This window comes from Ornithorhynchus anatinus, chromosome 13, assembly GCF_004115215.2.
Source record: "Ornithorhynchus anatinus isolate Pmale09 chromosome 13, mOrnAna1.pri.v4, whole genome shotgun sequence".
Taxonomy (NCBI): domain Eukaryota; kingdom Metazoa; phylum Chordata; class Mammalia; order Monotremata; family Ornithorhynchidae; genus Ornithorhynchus; species Ornithorhynchus anatinus.
The window spans coordinates 31,628,906-31,650,179 of record NC_041740.1 but is presented as its reverse complement, the minus strand read 5'-3'; the positions used below and the strand labels follow the sequence as shown (position 1 = coordinate 31,650,179).

Genomic DNA, 21,274 nt, shown 5'->3' with positions numbered 1-21,274 from the left:
CCACGTATCAGCTGTGTGACTTTGGGCAAGTCATTTAACTTCTCTGTGCCTCAATTACCTCATCAGTAAAATGGGTATTAAGACTGTGAGCCCCACATGGGACAACCTGATTACTTTGTATCTACCCCAGTGCTTAGAACAGTGCTTTCAAGTTGTCTTCCCACCTTTGGTTCTCCCCAAATTTTTCTGTTCCCCAACTGAAAAGTTTCCAGAGTAATAACAATAATAATAATGGCATTTATTAATAATAATAATAATGATGATGATATTTGTTAAGCGCTTAACAGGAAGGTCCCAGTCGTGTTCACTTTCGACTAGGCCATCTCTTCCCTGTAGCAAGGTTGTGCTAGCCGAGTATTGCTAAGGCACTTTGGTATCCACCCCATCTTTTCTATCCATCAGTTGTTTCTAACCATTGATATTCTATTGCTTCTCTCTGCCTGAAATTTGATTTTGTTTCCATAAGATGCTTGAGGGTTGGGATCGTGTTTATTAATTCTATTGTATTTTATTCTCCCCGATGCTTAGTTCAGTTCTGTGCACAGAGTAAGCACAGGGCACATAATATTTACTGATTGAGAAAATGACTCTCTATAACTTGCTCAACATTGAAGCAATTTATGGCAAGTCACTTCACTTCTCTGAGCCTCAGTTAACTCATCCATAAAATGGGGATTAAGACTATGACCTCTACGTGAGACAGAAACTGTGTCCAACCAATTATCTTGTGTCTACCCTAGTGCTTAGTGCAGTTCCTCGTACACATTAAGTGCTTAACAAATACCAACATTATTATTATTATTATTAACAAATGCCATAAAAAAGCCAAACAACAACAAAAATGCACGTAAATTCTAGACAGTTCCATTCAACAGCACCTTGATATTCACACAGTCCTAAAATCTAACAACCCCCAGGGAATTTGGAAAAATGTTATATATGAAACACTCAAATCTGGCAATTTGGAGCAAAATGCTATTATCCAGAGGTGGATTAGAGACAAGGCAGATCTTTTCTCCAAATAATCAGTAATTGTGAAGCCATGTGGCAGTTTTCATCTTAGAAGGCAAAGGGTCAGAAGAAGAGCAGTTTTCACGGGCTCAGTGTGGAAGAAGTTACCTCTCCCGCCCCCCCCCCCCCCCCAACACACACTCAGACACAAACACACACGTGTGCATGTGCAATCCTACAGCCAACAACATCATCTGTGTATCCAGAAAACAGCTAGATATATAGGTATTTCCCAATTGCATGGGGAAATGGGGGACCCAGTCCATTTTGGTGCCTCTAGCAGCTCCCCAGAAGAGCATGTCCTGCCAGACCTCATTTCTGAGACCTTCAAGTAATATAGTAAGTGCTTTAGATTAGGAACCCTTTTTTGTCCTCATTGCTGGACCACCCCTTCTTTCCCCCATTTCCATTGTACCATTCCACAAATCATATTATCTGCAGTCTCCTAGGCTCTGCTGTTCTCTCTGTGCCACACATTTAGTTGCTGTGGAGTTCCTACATTAGGGTTTTCCATCCTCATATTCCTTTGGGATAACAGGATATGTGAAGTGCGATGTGAATTTAGAAGAAGCTGAAAATGCTTTCTCTCTTTCAGGCAGCTGAGTCCAGAACAGCTAGTAGCTGGCTGAACTCTTATTTTAATCCCACCCTGGGCTGTTCTTCTCTTCAAGTAACATTTATTTTATGTTCAGATAAGCTTTCTTTCCTATTGTTATTGCTAACAATTCCTATTGTGTTATTGCTAACACAAGCATCTTTATTTGAAGACCTGATAGGCTCCTTTTGCACATTTTTCCTTTAAGTAACATTATACAGCGATAATCAGGTTAAGCTGAAGAAATGCATCTCTAGAACAGGCAATAGCAATCGAGACTCCTTCAAAGAGAAGAAAGATCACCTCTAGTTGAGGCCCTCAAAGGTGACTTGTCTTTCACTATTATACTGAGGCAGGTAGGAAGATGGTTTTTTTTGGTTCTATGTCAAGAAAGAGCTCCTTGCGAGGAGAGATCTTGCCTACCAGCTCTACTATATTGGATTCTAGGTTCAGTAATCTGCACACAGTGAACGCTCAGTCAATACCACTGATTGATTGAAATGTGGAAGAGAAATCAGAAATAGATGCCTATGTGCTTTTTCCCTATTTCCCATCCTCATGACCCTGCCATAATTTTTGACCACATTTGGTTAGATTCATAAAACCTTCCCTATTCACAACGTGGTCGTAGTGTGTGGGCTAGGTTGTAGAAGGAGAGTAGTGAAGACAGGGAGGGAGCAAGGTGATCGAGAGCTTTAAAGCTGTTGGTAAGGAGTTTCTGTGTGATGTAGAGGTGGTTGGACAACCACTGGATATTCTTGAGGAGTTGGGAAACATGGACTGAATGTTTTTGTAGAAAGATGATCCAGGCAGCAGAATGAAGTATGGACTGGAGTGGGGAGAGACAGAAGGCAGGGAGGTCAGCAAGGAGACTGATACAGTAATCAAGGTGGGATAGATAAATGCAGTTTGGATGGCGAGGAAAGGGAGGATTTTAGCGATGCTGTGAAGGTTGAATTGACAGGAATTAGTAATAGATCGAATAATATGTAGGATGAATGAGAGAGAGGAGTCAAGGATAATGCCAAGGTTATGGGCTTGTGCGACTGGAAGGGAAAGGACAGGGTTTGTGTGGGAGGATAAGTAGTTATGTTTTTGACATGTTAAGATAGAAATGATGGCAGGATAGCCAAGAGATATGTTTGAAGGGAGGAGGAGATGCGAAACTGCAGAGAGGGAGAGAGATCAGGGCTGGAGATGTTGATATGGGAATTGTCTGCATAGAGGTGGTAGTTGAAACCATGTGAACAATCGAGTTCTCCAAGGGAGTGGTTGGATGGAGAGTAGAAGGGGACCCAGAACTGAACCTTGAGGGACACTCACAGTTAGAGGGCAGGAGGCAGAGGAGGAGCTCATGAAAGAGACTGAGAATGAGCGGGCAGAGAGGAGGAGAACCAGGAGAAGACAGTGTCAGTGAAACCGAGGCTGGATAATGTTTCATTCATTCATTCAGTCGTATTTATTGAGCGCTTACTGTGTGCAGAGCACTATACTAAGTGCTTGGAATGTACAATTAGGCCACAGGTAGAGATAATCTCTGCCCAACAACGGGCTCACAGTCCAAAACGGGGAGACAGACAACAAAACCAAACAAGTAGTCAGGCATCAATACCATCAAGATAAATAGAATCATAGATATCTAAACATCATTAAGAAAATAGAGTAATAAATAATATATACAAATATACACACGTGCTTTGGGGAGGGGAAGGGGGTAGAGCAGAGGGAGGGCATAGGGGAAGTGGGGAGGGGAGGAGGGGCAGAGGGGAAGGAGGTAGAGCAGGGTGAGGGAGGAGGGGAAGGGGGAGGGAGGAGGGGAAGGGGGAAAGGGAGGGCTCAGTCTGGGAAGGCCTCCTGGAGGAGGTGAGCTCTCAGTAAGGCTTTGAAGAGCGGAAGAGAGTTAGTTTGGCGGTTGTGAGGAGGGTGGGCATTGCAGGTCAGTGGAGAAGGGGATGGTTGACAGTGTCGAAGGCAACTGAGAGGTCGAGGAGGATTAGGATGAATTAGAGGCCATTGGATTTGGCAAGAAGAAGATCACTGGGGACCTTTGATAGGGTGGTTTCTGTGAAGTAGAGGGGACGGAAGTCAGATTGGAGGGAGTCAAGGAGAGAATCGGAGGAGAAGAACTTAATGGGTGTAGACAAGTTGCTCAAGATCAACAGTATTGAAATTATTGGTTAAACTTAAGTATTATCTGTGAATTTTAATGATCCACTCTCCTTAGCCAGTGATATCTTGGAATATCAAGAGATGCAGGATATATTATTTTTAAAACTTCAAGCACGAGACCCTGTTCCTTCATGCTTGGGTTTCAACCGTTAGGAGTATCTGCTTTCAGGGTCATATAAGATTTATTGCTCTCTCACTGTAAAATGTGGTTACCCTTTTTGAGCACCAGAGTCCACATGGGACCTGGGATTTTGAGGATGGTACAGAATGGTACAATATTGTTATATTGTACTTTCCCAAGCACTTAATACAGTGCTCCATGCTCAGTAAGCACTCAATAATTACAATTGACTGACTGAGAAAGCTGTTTAATGAAGATAGCTGAAGTGGGGCAGTGAGGAGGAACCTGGATGTTTTTAATTAGAACTATTTCAGAATTATTTTTAAAATTCACCAAACTATTTCCAAATGGGAGATGCAGTGCATCATTAATACATACAATACATGAGCTCAACATAGAGTGAATGGGAAGCGGTTTCCATGGTAACTATTTAATGCATCATAATAATCATTTTTTAAAACTCTGCACTTGATTAAAAAAAATCATGCTGCTGTGCACTTCATTTTAATTCTTGATGTTTCGGAGTCTTATCTCTCTGTATGTATGTATGTGTTTGTGCATATGTATTGGAGGTTCACTTGAGCTCCTTAACCTCCCACAGAGCAAAATGAGTTCTCTTGTTCACCACAACTGGAATTGAAATACCCAGGCTAGGGTAGCACGCCAGTAATTCTTTTTCAAACTAAATGTGCATGGTGCTTTGTTGAACACTTAAAAGGCAGAGTCCCTGCCTGGGGAGTTTCAGCCTCATCAAATATAAAGTTATATTGTTCCGGTCCCTGCTTAAAAGAAGAGCTTTGTACCGTGTTAGGACTTGATGTTAGTTGCAAGGAAAATCATTTTATTTGCCTCTCCTTTTTCTTCCTCATTGTGCTCCAAGGTCTGTGACTGGAATTTCAGACTTTCATTGGAGGCCTCAGGGCTGCTGCTGTTGGCATCATCCTGCGGTTCTATTCTGGCCCCCTGGAACTGGCAGTACCCCCTCTCCATCTGGGTCCGCAGCTCTCAGAGACAGCCCAGCATTTCCTCTGGAGTTATTAGAGGGGAGAGAAAGTGAGGGATTCCCAGGGGGTGATGGGTGGGCTTGGGGTAGTGGGGTAGTTCAGAAGCTGCTGGGCCCAGAAGTGAAGAGAAGCAGCTTGGCCTAGCGGAAAGGTCATGGGCCTATGAGTCAGAACACCTGGTTTCTAGTCCTGGCTCTGCTACTTGCCTGCTGGGTGACCTTGGGCAAGTCACTTAACTTGTCTGTACCTGTTTCCTCATCTGTAAAATGGGGATTCGATCCCTGTTCCCCCTTCTGTTTAGACTGTGAAGCCCCTTGTGGGGCAGGGACTGTGCCTGACCTGATTATCATGTATCTACCTCTGCTCTTAGTCCAGTGCTTGGTGCATAGAAAGTGCATAATAAACATCACAATACTACAACTACTTTTATTATTATTAATAAGTGGGCAGAAGAATGGAGAAGCAGCATGGTGTAGTGGCTAGAGCACGAGTCTTGGAGTCGGAAGGTCATGGATTCTAATCCCTGCTCTGCCTCTTGTCTGCTGAGTGACCCTGGACAAGTCAATTCATTTCTCTGAACCTCACGTGGGACAGGGACTGTGTTCAACATGATTTGCTTGTATCCACCCAGTGCTTAGTACAGTGCTGGCACATAGTAAGCACTTAAAAAATACTGTAATTATTATTAAGTGAAGTGAGCATGAGGGGATCCTGCCCGTGTGGCTCTGGGTACATCATGTGTCTTTGAGGCTCCTGGCATTCTGGCCCCAGGAACCCAGGACTGGTGACCCTGTTCTCTTGTCATTTGTGGGTTCCCCACCTCTGATCACATATCAGGTCCTCAGCCTGGGCATGCCCATTGAGAATTTGCACCCCAAGAGTCCTGGTGGCCCCAGAGGAGCAGGAAGGAGTCCTGGGGTCTCCTTCCCACTTTGCCCTGGGCAGAGAAGCCCAGCCAATTGGATCTGTGACCAGATCGTGATCCAGGGCAGCAGTTTCCTCAAGTAAATATTTTTTTGTGTCCTTGTTTGCAGAAAGATTACCACTTCGAATACACAGAATGCGACAGCAGAGGTTCCAGGTGGAGAGTAGCTGTTCCAAACCCCGCGGCGGACTGCCTGGGACTGCCGGACCCTGTGAGAGGGAAGGAATGCAGTATGTTGGGGTCTCTTTCTTTTTCAATCCAGTGGTTTTTCTCAATCAATCCCTTAGCATAAGCAGCAATTAAATGAGTGCAAAAAGCTTTGCTCAAGGAAATCAGCATTTGTAATGCATCTTAGGACTGAGGGCACTTGTGTTCAGTCAAATGCCCTCAGCTCCAGGGTCAGCAAGAGCAGAAAGGATGTTGGCTTTCATCTGTTTATCCCTTTGCAGCCTTGACTTGGGGCCGAAGGCAGTGTAATTTCTCTGGGATTAATCAGCAGCAGAAAGCACCCGGCATGTAATTCTCAGCCACCGAAGCAGCCAATCAACTGCTTATCTGCACCTGTCTTTTGACTACAGAGAATTTATGGGAAGTGTTAGTTGCACAAGTTATTAGATCTAGTTTACCAGCACATCTAATGGCACGTCTTGGGGTAATTAACAAATAAATCGGTTCGCAGCAAAACACCATTAATTAAAATGGAAACCAAACTGTTTCACTTTTTCTTCAACTAGCTTTGCTCCTCCAATAGCTCTGTAGCTCGCGCTTCAGTTCATGACCAATTCTACAGACCCAAGCTGGGTTTTGGTCATTTAAAGCTTTATCGCTAAAATCTCCTAACCGTTGATGAATTCAGATGAGCGGGGCTGTGGAACTTTAATCTTATTATCAAAAGCCATTAATCTGGGGGAGATTTAAGACAGTCTTTGTTCTTGTTGCTAGGCCACGTGTCATTTTCTATGTCTGACCCTGCCTATGTGCTTTAAGTCTGAAGGCCCTACAGAAAGTCTTAATAAAAATGGACTAAATAATCAGGGAAAGCACAATTTATCACCATATTTTTATTGAGGGAATAGCTCTTTTCTGGGGCACAGTTGGTTATTGAAGCAGTTTTTATCTGGGCGATTCTTCCAAAACTCAGCCTTGCCACAAATTTAAATCTGCCTTAAAAACCAGAGAAGAGAGATGTTTTAGTTTCTGCAAAAAGCAAAAGGGATTTGTTCTTGAAATTCAACGATTGGAAGCAGGATTTTGAAGCCCCAAATGTGTTAGTGTTCACCTGAGGGAAGTTAAGGAGACTGTGATCATTCTCATTAACATTTATTTAGTAGCTCAGGTTTACCATGTGATGACAGTCCAGTGGACTTCTCTCCTTCTCGCTGACCAACAACTTCATACCTTCTTTTAAATCAAAGTTCAAGTGTCCTTCCTTCAGGAAAATTTCCCTGATAAATTCCACCATTTCCTCCAACTTGCATATATATAGAGACCAGAATTTAAGAGATTTATGTTAATTTTATATTTACTTTGCTTCCCCTAATTGTAAACTTCTAGAGGGAAGGGAGATATGTAGGATTTAATAGATGCAGTGACTTGAGAGTCTGCTTTCCTCAGTGGTGTTGTTAAGTGACTTCATCACTGTGGAGCAGGTCTTTGAGGAGAGAATTATATCTTCATGGGTAAGTTCTGTTTATGTAATTTGAATTGTATAGCATTTAGGCTGGTCTTTGCAGGGGGAAGGTTGCCACGTATGTGGAACTGACTTGGACAGCCAGAAATTGAAGACAGTGGAAAACGGGTTAATCAGAACTACTTAGACTGTAAGCTGCTTGAGGGCAGAGTCTGAAGCTCCTAGCTAAATCATACTCTCCCAGTTGCAGAGTACAAGGCTCTGCACACAGTAAGCACTCAATAAATTCAGTCGATTGCACAAAGTAAGGACAAAATAACTTCCTTGATTGATTACTTGGATCCAAGGCGGGTTCTAATAATTGGGATTGGCAATGGCTGAAAGGTGTTGGCCAAGTCCAACTTCATCTAAGTTTATTGAGGAGTTAAAGGACATTATCCAAGGTAAGTACATTTTGGGTAATGCTTCATATGACAAACAGACATCTAGACAGTTGGCTTAACACCGTACCTCTGTGATACCCAACAGCAGTGTTTGGTACAGTCCCTGACCTATAGTAATAATAATTATGGGATTTTTTTTTAGTGCTTACTTTGTGCCAAGCACTGGGGTAGATACAAGGTAATGAAGTCAAAACACTGCCCCTTTGCCACACTGGCTCACAACCTATGTGATCAGTATATACCAATTATTATGATGGCACAGAGAAGGACAGGGCATTGGTGCCATGGCTGCCTCCCTTGAAGTAGAAGTGGTGGTGGTGGTATTTATGAAGAGGCTACTGAGTGCAATACACTGCACTGAGTGCTTGGGAAAAATACAACAGAATCATGACACCTTCCTGCCCCCAAATATTTTGCCTCTAACAGAGGAGTTAGATTTTTGGAATTTGCAGCCTCTCTGGGTGAACAGAAGATGAAGATCAGCGGATCTGAAAACTATGCAAGGGCGTTTATGACCCAGGGGCACTGGTCATAAAAAAAACAGTGCTTATGAGAAATCCGGTTGCTGCTACCATTGCCACTCTTAGTATTATTTAACAGAATTGCTGCCTGCACTAGATGGAGGCAGGGAACATGGTGGTTTTTTTTGCTTCTGACACTTGCAAAGACTCAGTAACAGTACTCTGAACGCAGCTTGCACTTGATGAATGCCCATGATTGATGGATGGGGTCTCCTGTCGTAAATGATGGATGAGCCTCAGTGCTCTCATGAAGACTTCGGGTCCGAGAATGAGCCTAGAGGACTCGTGGTTTGCACAGTACCACTGACACACTTGTGCCTGCCAGACATGTTCCTGCTGGGTTTGGAATGCAGTGAGGGAGTAGTGATGGGGGACCACTGGTGATTTGATATTTGCCTCACAAGTAGGGAGCTGTGATTGGAGGAAGAGAGTAAATCAATAGTATTCATCAAGCACCTACTCTGTACAGAGCACTCTACTTACTCCTTAGGAGAGAGCGAGAGGAGACATGATCTTGCTGAGAAGAAGCTTAGTTGAGTGTTTATGCGATTTGTTGGAAGGGAAAGGGGCAGAGAAGAGAGAAACAAGATGTGGTTTTAAAACTTTCATGAATAGGGAAGATAGGAATCAGTTGGATGTACCTGTCAGGCCTATTGTGAAAACTACCAAGCTTATGAATTACTAAAGACCTTACTCCTCCAGAGAAACAAGGAAAGGGGCTCTTTTTTTCTTTTAAGAGTTTCAGTAAAACTTTCAGGCCAGACTGGGATCAGTTAATAAATCCCCCTGTCAGTTTACTAAATGACATCTTAGCCTGAAGAAGTCCTGATCCACCAAACTGAGTGAAAGATTCTCATTTTTTTCTGCAGGAACAGGCCCTGGAATCAATCAATAGAAGATACTTATTGAATGCTTACTGTGTGTAGAACACTGCTATTTGCACTATATAATGAGAGATTATAGTGAGAGCTTGGGGGAATGACTGTCATTTCATTCATGAGCCTTGGGTTTACATGACCACCCAAAACCATCTTTTTTAAAAAAATGGTATTAAGCACTCACTGTGTGTCAAGCACTGTACTAAGGGTTGGCGATAATCAGATAATCAGGTTGGACACAGTCCATATCCCACAGGGGCTCCATTTTACAGATGAGGTAACTGGGCACAGAGAAGTTAAATGACTTGCCCAAGGTCACACAACAGACAAGTGGCAGAGTCAGGATTAGAATCCAGGTCCTGTTACTCCCCAGCCTGTGCTCTTCTCACTTGACCACGCTGCTTCTCATCTCCCATCTTCTACTGCTTCCTTCCAGCCAGAACTGGGCATTGTGTATCAATCAGTGAAATTGTCGAGTGCTTACTGTGTGCACAGCACTGTTGTAAGTGTTTGGGAGAGTAAAAAGTCAGATGTTTGTTTTTGTGTTTTGCAATGAATTTAGGCACTGTTCTGAATTATGGTAATGGTAATGGTTATGAATAGTAACAGGGTTCATTCAGCATACCCAAGTTGCTCCCATATGGATGTAGGTTAGCACAGCTCTTCCCAAATATTAACTACTTTTCACAACGTATTCACCAGCTACCAAATCATTCTTAGGCTTATTTATTTTGCCTAAAAAAATCTTGGCTTCATTTACTAGTCAACAAAACTGCCATTTGTCAGATGCTCTTTCCTTCTGTATATGGGTGCGTCCTTTGGCTTATCTGTTGCTATTTGTTTTGCTGGCTGCCTTGTATCAAATAAAGTCAGTCCCATAATAGACTATCATATGGGGGCTGTGTTTCTGAAGAACTTTGAGTTACAGAAAACTCATATCGTAGTAGTCGTGCTTCAGTTGCTGCTGCACATATGCACCCAATATCACAGGCCGTTGTATCCAAGCAGATAACTCCCTACTTCCACCCCAACACTCTATCCAAAATGCATAGTGAACAAGAAGAATTCTGTGGTACCTTCTGCTCCTGCTGCCATTTGCTGATTGCACACAAGATCACCCCCTCATCAACATCCATCATTCGCTTGTTGGAGAAAGTGGAACAGTGATTTTTTTTAAGCTGTAGGGGTGATTCAAGGCAGCAGGATAAGATACTGGTTCTAGTTGGACATTTTCATGTGTTTTTAAAGAGCACTGGCACTCGGGATTCCTGTCCAATATTCCATTCAGTGAGAACAGGAGGGAGGATGCTAATTTGAAAGGCTTCTTAATGCTTTTGTATGTGTATGTATGCCCAGAATTCTCTCACAGCTCTTTCTGCTTTAAAAAAGTGACACAGCCCCTATGGGAGACACTTAAGGATAGATGGGTGGGCATTGTTCTTGGTGCTCTAGGACCACCTTCCCACCCCCATCTCACCTCCCTTCTTGTGGCAACATTGCAGAAGAAGACACACAAGCTGGAGCCCATAGCAGTTCAGGTGAATTAAACTGTTTCATTGCTGCTCAGCAAAGACTATCAGGAAGGGGCAGTATGACACCAGATTAGCTTCATCTGGTTTCTGGACAGAACCTTTACTGCTTACGTTTTTCTCATCTTTCCTATCTTCAGGTGTGAGCTAAAACATCTTAATTTAGTCTTTATCCTTTTCTGAAATGCCTTTGTCAGAGGCTGAAGCAGCCCTTGCTATCCAATTTCATCTAACCAAGATGAGAGGAATGAATACCAAAGTTACACGTTTTATAACTACACTACTGCTCTCCCCCCGGGCAGGCACAATTATTTTCAGGTCCAAACGTACAAATTAGCCAAGGTCTAACTTAAATGCTACTATTTGAGGGAGGAAGCAGACAGGTTGGAGTTTGGTCTGTTTCTTACAAAGTGGGAGTTCTGAGTCAGATAATCATCGGTGACTTGGCGATGTCACCTGTGCTCCAGGTGACAGGTGCTCCAGTGGTTGGAGCACTTCAGATGGCAGTCTGTTTGAAGTGGGTGAGGGCAGCAAGGGGAATTTACCTAATGTTTTAATGACCGGTTGTGAATGGTTGTTTTTTCCAGCCTTCTCCTGTGCAGCCGGGGAATACCTGGAGATGAAGAACCAGGTGTGCAGCAAGTGTGAAGCAGGCACCTACTCCTTGGGGAGTGGCATCAAATTTGATGAATGGGATGAGCTGCCAGCAGGATTTTCCAATGTTGCCACCTTCATGGACACTGCAGTGAGCTCAGCAGAGAACAAGCAGGACAGTTGTGACAAGTAAGGGGTTTGAAGTGACCAGTTAGTCCTTCAGAGGGACTAGAGAAATGTTTGATTGTTATCCTGTAGGAAACAGTTGTTCAAAGTTGAATTGCTTTTGGAATTACTAGTGAGTTACTTTTTTCTGGAGGGTCTGGGTCAGTACTGGGGTAGGGATGTTCATAAATTCTACAAAAGCATTTGATCCCATTTGCAGATCTGGGGCACTGCTAAAGAGAAAGAGGGTGCCCTAAAAAAGTTTATCAAAAACCTTGGCAACATAACCAGCCTGGTCAGAATTAAATCTTTTCTGGCCCCCTTCCCCATCACCAGGGGAGTGGGTGGAGTAATTGGTTCAGTTTATCTCCCAATAAGACACATTATCGTTTGAAGACATAAGAAAGTGTCATGGAGAAGAGGCTTTGAGAAGCTCGTGATCCCAGGAGGCAGAATCAGAGATGGAACCAACTACCTTTGGAAGCATTCTCTAGAACCTAAGATTTTAATTGAATCATCAAGAGCATCTTTTATACACACTTTTACCTATGTATATGCTTATCTATTTCAGGTTAGATGGGTTAGATGTGCTTATGGCTCTACATTCTGCTATCTCTAAATAGGATCATCTGTCCTTTCATGGTAGACTAGGATAGTGTTACCCTTACGGTGTAGAAACTTTCCTTAGTTCTAACCAAACTGTTGTAGCACTTTAAGTCATGATAAAGTCCTCTGAGTCCCTAGATTGAATTTCCCAAGACTGAGAATTTGAGAGTGTATGTGTTTTCAAGCCCAGTGTTTAGCGGTAAGAGGTGTTTAGGGTAGATATTAGGAGGAAAATCCTGATGGGGGTCGGGAAGCAGAGGAAACATGTCCAAGGAAGTTGTAGAATTTTACTCTGTGGAGGAAAGTAAAAAGAGTGGGAGATTACTATCATTCATTTATTCATTCAATTGTATTTATTGAGCACTTACTGTGTGCAGAGCACTGTACTAAGCACTTGGGAGAGTACAGTGCAACAACAAACACATATTCCCTGTCCACAACGAATCCACTGAAGTTGGCTTGAGTATAGGCCTCTATGGATTCAATTCTCTGACTCCCCCTTCCTCCCTATTCTTTCAGATTTTTCTGAATCTTTGAAAAATATGCAGGGAGGGAAAATATATGCAGCTATTCTTGGACTTCAGCTCTACCATTCCGGTAGCTTTAAGGTTGGATCCAGCCTTGTGTTAGAGGTCATTTTTATATACCATGCAGAGGTGTATAACGCCTAGAGTTCTAGAAATGGTTTGGATGAGTTTCTGTGTACTTTGGTAAGAATTAATGATCAAAATGTTTTTAGTGGCCAAGTATTAGGTGATTAGTGACAAGATCAATCCTGTCATCTGTTGCAAAGTTCCAGAAGGATAGTTGGCCAAGAATATTTGCCTATCCTATGACACCTCCCAGATCTTTCTCTGGTTTTCCGCTACCTAGCTTGTGTAACTGCTGCCTCATTTGGAAATTCTAGTGAAGAAAAAGGTAATCAGCTTTTCATTTTTGTTTACACAGCTCGTCTTGGATTCCTCATGGCAGTTACATCGAGTCAAACCGCGATGACTGTACTGTAGCCTTGATCTATGCCGTGCACCTTAAAAAGTCGGGTTATGTCTTCTTCGAGTACCAGTACATTGACAACAACATCTTCTTCGAGTTCTTTGTAAGGGGCTTTATCATCATCATCAACGGTATTTATTGAGTGCTTACTATATGCAGAGCACTGTGCTAAGTGCTCAAGAGAGTACAGTACAACAGAGCTGGCAGACATGTTCCCTGCCCACATTGAGTGTATAATCTAGGGCTTTATGTTCTGTCACGACTTTTCAACTCCAAATTCAATCCTCCAGGGAAAAGAATACAACCTGTATACAATTGCTGATTGTTTGAAAGCATGTACCCCTTCCTGTGTTAAAGGACTTTCTGATTTTCATGGGGCTGTCAGAATAAAAAATCAGAGGTAGCCTAAATTCTCTAATTTACTTTTCTGTAGTTATGCCATTTCTTTCCATTCTATTCCTGTCAGGGAGGTTTGAGCTATTAGCTTCAATTTCTTTTGAAAATCAATTTCAGTAACCTCTGGCCACTTGTTTTCTGGAAAGCAAACTGACATTCTCACAAAACCCATTTTCAATTTTAATTGAGAAAATCATGGCTAATTGGGTAAAGTCTTCAGCAAAGCCTTCCATTTTGGTCTCAGGGGCTGTTTTTGATGCACTTCAAATTCTCTGTACTCTGGAGGTCTAACTGGTGTTGTTAAACCACTTTCATGAGGAAGAACTGAGTTTTGGAAATGACTGAAGGATTCTTACTTCTGGAACAGTATAAAATTGGAAACTGTCATTACAGTGGTGCCCTACATATTTGGGAAGCAATTGGTCTGCCTTGCTGCTGAAGGATAGCATAGTAGAACTCATTTCTGAAGTCTTGCTAAATTCCTTCTGCTGGTGTCTGTATTTGCAAAGGAGGAATGCTTGCAAAAATATATAACTGCAGAGCGTCTCCTAACTGCTTGAGTCTTTTTGCGAAGTAAATGCTTTTGTAAACCCTTTCACTGTCATAACTGCACAAATGTTTGTAATTATTTCTATTAGCTAGGTTTGGGGGAAAAAATACTCCTCCTTGAATGATCTCTGCCACTTACCAGCTGTGTGACCTTTGGAAAGTCACTTAACTTCTTTGAGCCTCAGTTCTCTCATCTGCAAAATGGGGATTTGATACCTGATCTCCCTCCTACATAGGCTGTGAGCCATATGTGCAGCCTGATTATCTTGTATCTACCCTAGTGCCTAATATAGTGTTTTATACATAATAATTACTTAAATACCATGCTTATTATTACTATTATTATTAATAAATTTACTGCCCAGCCCCAACTTGGCAGGTAATCACTCAACCCCCACACTTTCTAGCAAGACCCAGACTCAGGGAGTGCTCCTGTTTTCTGGAAACATGGCCCCCTGTCGAGGGGAGATGGGAGACACCAGTTACCCAGAACTACAGCAACGTTCAAGGTTCCATAGCAACCTTCAAGAGGAAATAGCAGTTGGAACACTTTACATTAATGGGGTTATATGATGCGAACAAGTAAGCAGATATATTACCCAACACCTCTCTTAGGTAAACCACTTTAGTTTCTTGCTAACAATGTTTAAAAAACGCACCATTTTAGAGAATCAAAATGTGTAGTGAGTGACTTAGGTGTTGAAGTCACTTGAGCAGAAAATAATTGAATCGTTATCTGCTGTAGGCTTAGAGAATCATTGCTTATTCAAGCGTTAATTGTAAAAAGTATTTTCAGCCTCCAACTTGCTTTTAATGGCCTGTCCCTGACATTGAAACAGCCATTAGACTTTAAGGAGAGTACTTTTAAATACCATTAAGACAACTTCCCTGGTAACTAATGTTCCATCTGGTGTTTGGATGCAAGGAGTCTGATTCCTGACTATTTAAGGAAATCACTTTTTGGAAAAGCACGTTTTCTTCCAAGAAAGGTGTATGGGGAGCAGAGGAGAAAGGGATATCCAGTAATTGAGCAGAGGAGGAGTGGGAGATGAGATGGGGTCCCAGTGCCAGTGCTGTTTATGCCAGAAAAGTGAGTTAAGAGCTGGGTTGTTTCTTGATTTCCATTTCAGTCCACCTGGGGGAAATAATGCCCTAACACTGAGGGGAATTACAACAACTCAGATACCCCAGGGATACATAAATGCTGAAAGAGAGGAACTGTATTCTTTTGCAACGGTAATAACAATGATAATGATGATAATGATGATGATCTTTATTAAATGTTTACAGGTCTCTTGCCTCCCAGACCTGTGCTCTTTCCATTAGTCCACAATTGTATCGAAAATGAGTAAATATCTATATCTGTTTAAGATGTATTTATTGAGCCCCTCGAAGGCTAGGGACCTTGTTTAATTCTCACCTGAGTATTCTCTCCCAGACTTTAGTACAGTGCTCTGCACACAGTAAGCACTAAGTCCTATTACTACTACTTCATATTGGAAGCCAAATAGTTCAGATGAGGATCGGGAGTCAATAGAGCTGATACTAATTCCAGTTCTTCGTCTGTTCTGCTGGCAGACTTTGGCTCTCTGAGCCCCAGTTTTCCCATTTATAAAATGGGTCTAATAATACCCCCTCTTCCCTAGAGATGATGCAAGGGTAAATAGGATAATATGGAAAGCCCTTTGGAAAAGTGAAAAGTGCCATGCAACTTAGAGGAAAGAGAATGGGCTTTGGAGTACGAGGTCATGGGTTCTAATTCCGACTCCACCACTTGTCAGCAGTGTGACTTTGGGCAAGTTACTTAACTTCTCTGTGCCTCATTTACCTCATCTGAAATGGGGATTAAGACTGTGAGCCCCACCTGAGACAACCTGATAACCTTGTATCTCCCCCAGCTCTAGATCAGTGCTGGCACATAGTAAGTGCTTAACAAACACCATCATCATTATTATTATTAGAATTAGTATTTACAGCATAGTCATGGCAGTTTGGACTGCTAGTAACAACCAGAGAAGAAGCCATACACCAACTTCCTGGGTGAGAGAATGAATGCTGATTTCCTTACTTTCATGATCCGTGTACCATGATAGACTGGAACGGTCTGGCACATGATGCTTGTGTGGGCTGAAATATGTTTGGTAACATATTAAGAAAGCTGCTTCAGCCTGCCTTAGAAAGATGCTGTTTTCCCTCAGACTGCATTGCACATGCTCAATCAGTCCTGCCTCTCCTGCATAGTCCAGAGAGTTGACAGTCCTGGTTTCCAACACTGTGATTGCTCTCTCCTCTGTGTCCAGAGAGATGATCAATCAGTGGTATTTATTGAGTGCTTACCATGGGCAGAGCACTGTACAAAGCACTTGGGAGAGTACAGTAGAACATAGTTGATAGACCATGGTCCCTGCCCACAGCAAACATACAGTCTTATGACGAGCTTAGAGTCTCGAGACACTAGAGCCTCTCAGGCCCTGACCTAGCTGTGTGTGTTCCCAGGCTCCCTCCTTGGTTTTCTGCCCAGGGGCTTGGTGAGCACAAGCTCTAGTTGAACCCAAGATGTAGGAGGTGTAATTGTCAACACTTGTTGCTCCCCAGATTCAGAATGACCAGTGCCAGGAGATGGACTCCACGACAGACAAGTGGGTGAAACTGACGGACAATGGAGAATGGGGGGCTCATTCGGTGAGTTTCCGGTGTATATCTTTGGTGTCCCCTTCCAGGTTTCTGTCCCCTGCCCCCAGCCTGTTTTTTTGTGTTTTTTTTTAAAGTCTCTCACAGGGGTGTGAGGAAGCAAATGAAGTTGATACTTAAGATGTTGAATCTCAGGGGTTGCCATGCTGTGGCTCACAAAGCCTCATGGGACTCTTCTAACCTGGCCATGCAACCTGAGGTGAAAAGCTGGGTAACAAATGTTCTGTGGCTTGTTTCTCGGGGTGACGGTAGGTGGCTGTGACCCACTGCCCCGGTGGCCCCAGTGGCCCAGTCTGTGTGAGCCTGGGACTAGTTCTTGGAGGGATGCAATGCCCAGCCCTCCCTCCCCAGGAATCCCCAGCAGTCTCATGTTGGTTGCCATTCACTACTCTCTCCTGACACTCTCCACTCTGGCCCCCAACAGCACCTGCTCTCCTCTGCTTTTGGGCTGCAGCTCTCAGCCATTATTATTATGGTATTAAATGCCTGCTATGTGTCAAGTGCCATTATAATCGCTGGGATAGATGCAAGTTAATTAGATTGAAAACAGCCCTGGTCCCACAGGTGGCTAAAGTCTGAGTTGAGAGGGAAAATGGGAACTTAATCACACGAGGAAGCGGAGGCATCTGTTAAATGGCTTGGCCAACATCACACTGCAGGCAATTGGCCTAGCTGGGATTAGGAGCCACATCCCTGACTCCCAGGCCTGTGTTCTTTCCACTAGGCCGTGCTGCTTCTCATTAGGCCATATTACGATTTTGGTGCGCGGCTCTTCAGTTCACGAACTTCAGCCTCCACCACTGTAGGGAGGATCAGAAAGCTAGGACCTGGTTCAGCCAACTCATGGAATTCTGGTGTTCCTCTTATGCACCACTTTTGTTTCTTTAATATCCCTCTCTTGCCCCAGGCTGTGGGCCAAGGAGAGAAGACTATGTAACTTATGGAGAGCAGTGAGAGTCACCTGTTCCCCTCCAGCATTTGAATGGACCGACTTTGTGACCTAGAGTGTCTGATATTTGTTGGTTTCCCTCAAAACATTTTTTTGGGTCTACCAAGGTTAGCTAGTAAGTCATGGGCCCAAACCCATCTCAAGCTGAGCCCTGCATTTTCTTAAAGAAATCTGAGTATGGCCCGTTCAAATAGACACCTTTACCTCAAAGTAAACAATTGAGGAAAAACCACTTAACTTTTATTTTACATTTCATCCTGCAGGGAGTTAGGTGAGAATATTTTCTGAATTCAACCATGATTGCTTCCATCCTGCCATTTGGCTTCCAAGTGCTTAGTGATGTTAGAGTCTTTCCTAGAGACTCTAAATTCACATCAGTTTGGATCAAGATTCCAGTTGCAAAAGGAGGGTGAAGTGGGAGAAAACCTTGATATTCGTGAACAGGCCAGATTCTTCTGTAAACATTTTTTTAGTATTCACCTGTAATGACTCAGTGAGCTTAATTTTCCAGAAAAATCAGTAATTCATATCCAGCGAAGAGTCAAGCATGTCCCCTTCTCTCAGCTCTTGTGAGACTGGTGAGAAACAAGCTGCATTTCAGAGGAGTAAAAACCATGCCAAAAAGGGAAAGCGTTAGTTGGGTCAATTGAAATCTATACCTATAAACTAAAATCCAAATTTCAGTCAATAACTTCTGCTTCTTCCTCAACCAAACCCCTTTCAGGGACTACCTGTGAGAGTTCAGTTGACTGGATGGTCTTCCTGCTCCCAGTGATAGGGACCTGTGGACTACTATGTGGCCAAAAGGCAGCAGAAGGGGAGAACTCTGAGGGCCGGAGAACCCGAATAACTGAGAGCTGAGAGTTTTAGGAAGTGAGATAGAAGGCTAATACTGGCATGCTTGAAAGGAGGAACCACTCATACCTTTTCTGTGCCTTTGCAGGTGTCCTTGAAATCTGGGACCAATATATTGTACTGGAGAACCACTGGCATCCTTATGGGTTCGAAAGTGGTGAAGCCTGTGCTAGTGAAGAATATCACCATTGAAGGTATTTTTGTTCCCTTGTGATTCTCCACTCAAGCTGTCTAAGGAGAAAACAAGCCGTCTTTTGGTTTATAACAGGCCTCTTGGAGAGAGTCAGGGGTGCCTGAATCTCCCCAGCCTTGGGAGTTAAGCTGTCAAGTGCTTCATTCAGTCTATTTATTGAGCGCTTACTGTGTGCAAAGAGCTGTGCTAATTGCTTAAGCACTGTACTAAGTGCTTTTGAGAGGTGTCAGCAGCAGCAGAGAGAGAAGCAACTGCATCTAGAGCCTTATTGAGCTGGTCAGAGAAGCTATGCCCTCAGACCGCTGCTTTCAGTCAATCATGTGTGCAGCTGCCTGCTGCATTACCCTTTTCTTTCTCTCTCAATCCTAGTAATAATAACAATCATAATAACTGTGGCATTTGTTAAGTGCTTACTATGTGCCAAGCACTGGGGTGAGAACAAGAAAATTGGGTTGGACACAGTCCATGTCCCACAGGGGGCTCAATAGTCTTACTCCCTACTTCACAGATGAGGTAATTGAGGCACAGAGAAGTAAAGTGACTTGCCCAGGGTCACCCATCAGGTGGCAGGAGTGGGATTAAAACCCAGATCTTTCTGACTCCCAGGCACGGACTCTTTCCACTAGGTCACCTTACTTCTCTTCCTTGCTCTTTTCTCCTTTTCTTCTCCCGCCATTTTCCCTCCACCTTTTTCCTCCTTCTCTTTCTTGTGCTCTCACATTTGTTACCTAAATTTACCTTATTTCCCATTTGCAGGAGGAGGTCAGCATTGTTAGCCCCTACTTTACAGGTGGCTCTCCAAGATCACACAATCAATCAATGGTGAAGCCAGCCTAGAACTCAGTGCAATTCATCCAGATGCCTTGTGTCCATCCCACCACTTCCAAAACCCTGCCTCATCCTCCCCATTGTGGGAGGGAGCGGAGAGGAGGAAGAAGGAAAGAGGGAGGGGAGAAGAGGAGGGAGGAGTCACACAGTTGGACAGTGATGTCAGTAGAATGAATGAGGAGTGCTTGGGTGGCGAAGGAGAACAGTCTGAAGCCTTTGGCTTCCCTTCTCACCACTGCTTCTTAGAAAGAATAAAACTGTACTGCTTAGAGGATCATTCTTTCATCCAGGGCCCTGACCATGCTCACGGTCACGGGTAGTAGTATTGTTATTATTTCCTCATTATTGTATACCACTCCCTTTGTTATCTCACTCATGGTTCATTTCACATCATGGCAAGATCTTTTTTTTTTTGTAAAGTGCTATTTAAAACGATCTGGAATTAACAATAAGATCTGTGATTCTCTGGTTTGAGGATCACGTATAAAATATTCCAGCCAAAGATGTGGTAACTTTAGTAAATGGGTCCATCTCCTGGCCGAGATGGGAATGGCAAATCTCAAAATAAAAAGCAAGCTTTGTGTAGTTCATTCACATGCAGCACCAAATAATAATAATTATAATAATTTTGGTCATTTTTGAGCATTTACTATATGCCAAGTACTGTGCTAGGCACTGAGATAGAGCACAGTAAGATCAGACACTGCCCCAGTATCACATAGGGAATCTGTGTGGCCTAGTGGATGGAGCACAGGCATGAGAGTCAGAAGGTCCTGGGTTCTAATCCCAGCTCTGCCACCTGTCTGCTGTGTGGCCTTGGGCAAGCCACATCACTTCTCTGTGCCTCAGTTACTTTGCCTGTAAAATGGGGATTAAGACTGTGAGCCCCATGTGGGACATAGACTGTGTCCAACCTGATTACCTTGTATATACCCCAGTGTTTTAGAACAATATCTATGACATAGTAAGCGCTTACCAGATACCATAAAAAAAGGGCTCACAGTCTAAGGATGAAGGAGAATGGGCATTGAATCCCCATTTTCCAGGTGAGGAAAATGAGGCACAAAGAAATTGAGGGTCTTTCCTAAGATTACACAACAGGAAAATAGCTTTGTCATAAGCAAGCAAAGTGGGGTATCCAGTGGCTCACTGGGGGAGCAGCACTTAGAACAGTGCTTGGCACATAGTAAGTGCTTAACAAATACCATCAGTATAATATTGTTTGCCAGTTTGCCAGTGTGACACAGACAGATCTAGATTACTCCACCCTTGCTAGGGAAAAGAAGTCTGGGTTTTTGGTTTTTTTTTACTTCCTTTGTTCCAACGCAGCCCACCTGCCTCTTGTCCATAGGTGTTGCATACACATCAGAGTGCTTTCCATGCAAACCTGGCACATTCAGCGACAAACCAGGTTCCTGGAGTTGCCAGGAATGTCCAAGGAACACCTACTCGGAGAAAGGAGCCAAGGAATGCACAAAATGCCAGGATGACATCCAGTTCGCAGGTAGGAAAGTAGACTGAGAGGGCACAGTTGTTTTTGTTCGATGCTGGTCTGTGTTGCATAAAACCTCACTTGAATCCAGAACCAGGCCTGGAAATGAGTCGGGTTTTTAAGTACCCCTCTAAGTA

At 43.4% G+C, this 21,274-nt stretch overlaps 1 protein-coding gene across 1 annotated transcript in view; it reads left to right on the top strand.

Annotated features, from left to right (window-relative positions):
- ELAPOR2 (endosome-lysosome associated apoptosis and autophagy regulator family member 2) overlaps nucleotides 1-21,274 on the top strand; it is an 83,998-nt gene that overhangs the window by 33,876 nt on the left and 28,848 nt on the right. Inside the window, exons 2-7 of the mRNA XM_007656928.4 lie at nucleotides 5,935-6,055; nucleotides 11,414-11,609; nucleotides 13,140-13,287; nucleotides 16,725-16,811; nucleotides 18,713-18,818; nucleotides 20,997-21,149. Of these exons, the coding sequence (XP_007655118.1) occupies nucleotides 11,446-11,609; nucleotides 13,140-13,287; nucleotides 16,725-16,811; nucleotides 18,713-18,818; nucleotides 20,997-21,149 (658 nt within the window). The 5' untranslated portion in view covers nucleotides 5,935-6,055; nucleotides 11,414-11,445. The remainder of the gene's footprint in view (nucleotides 1-5,934; nucleotides 6,056-11,413; nucleotides 11,610-13,139; nucleotides 13,288-16,724; nucleotides 16,812-18,712; nucleotides 18,819-20,996; nucleotides 21,150-21,274) is intronic.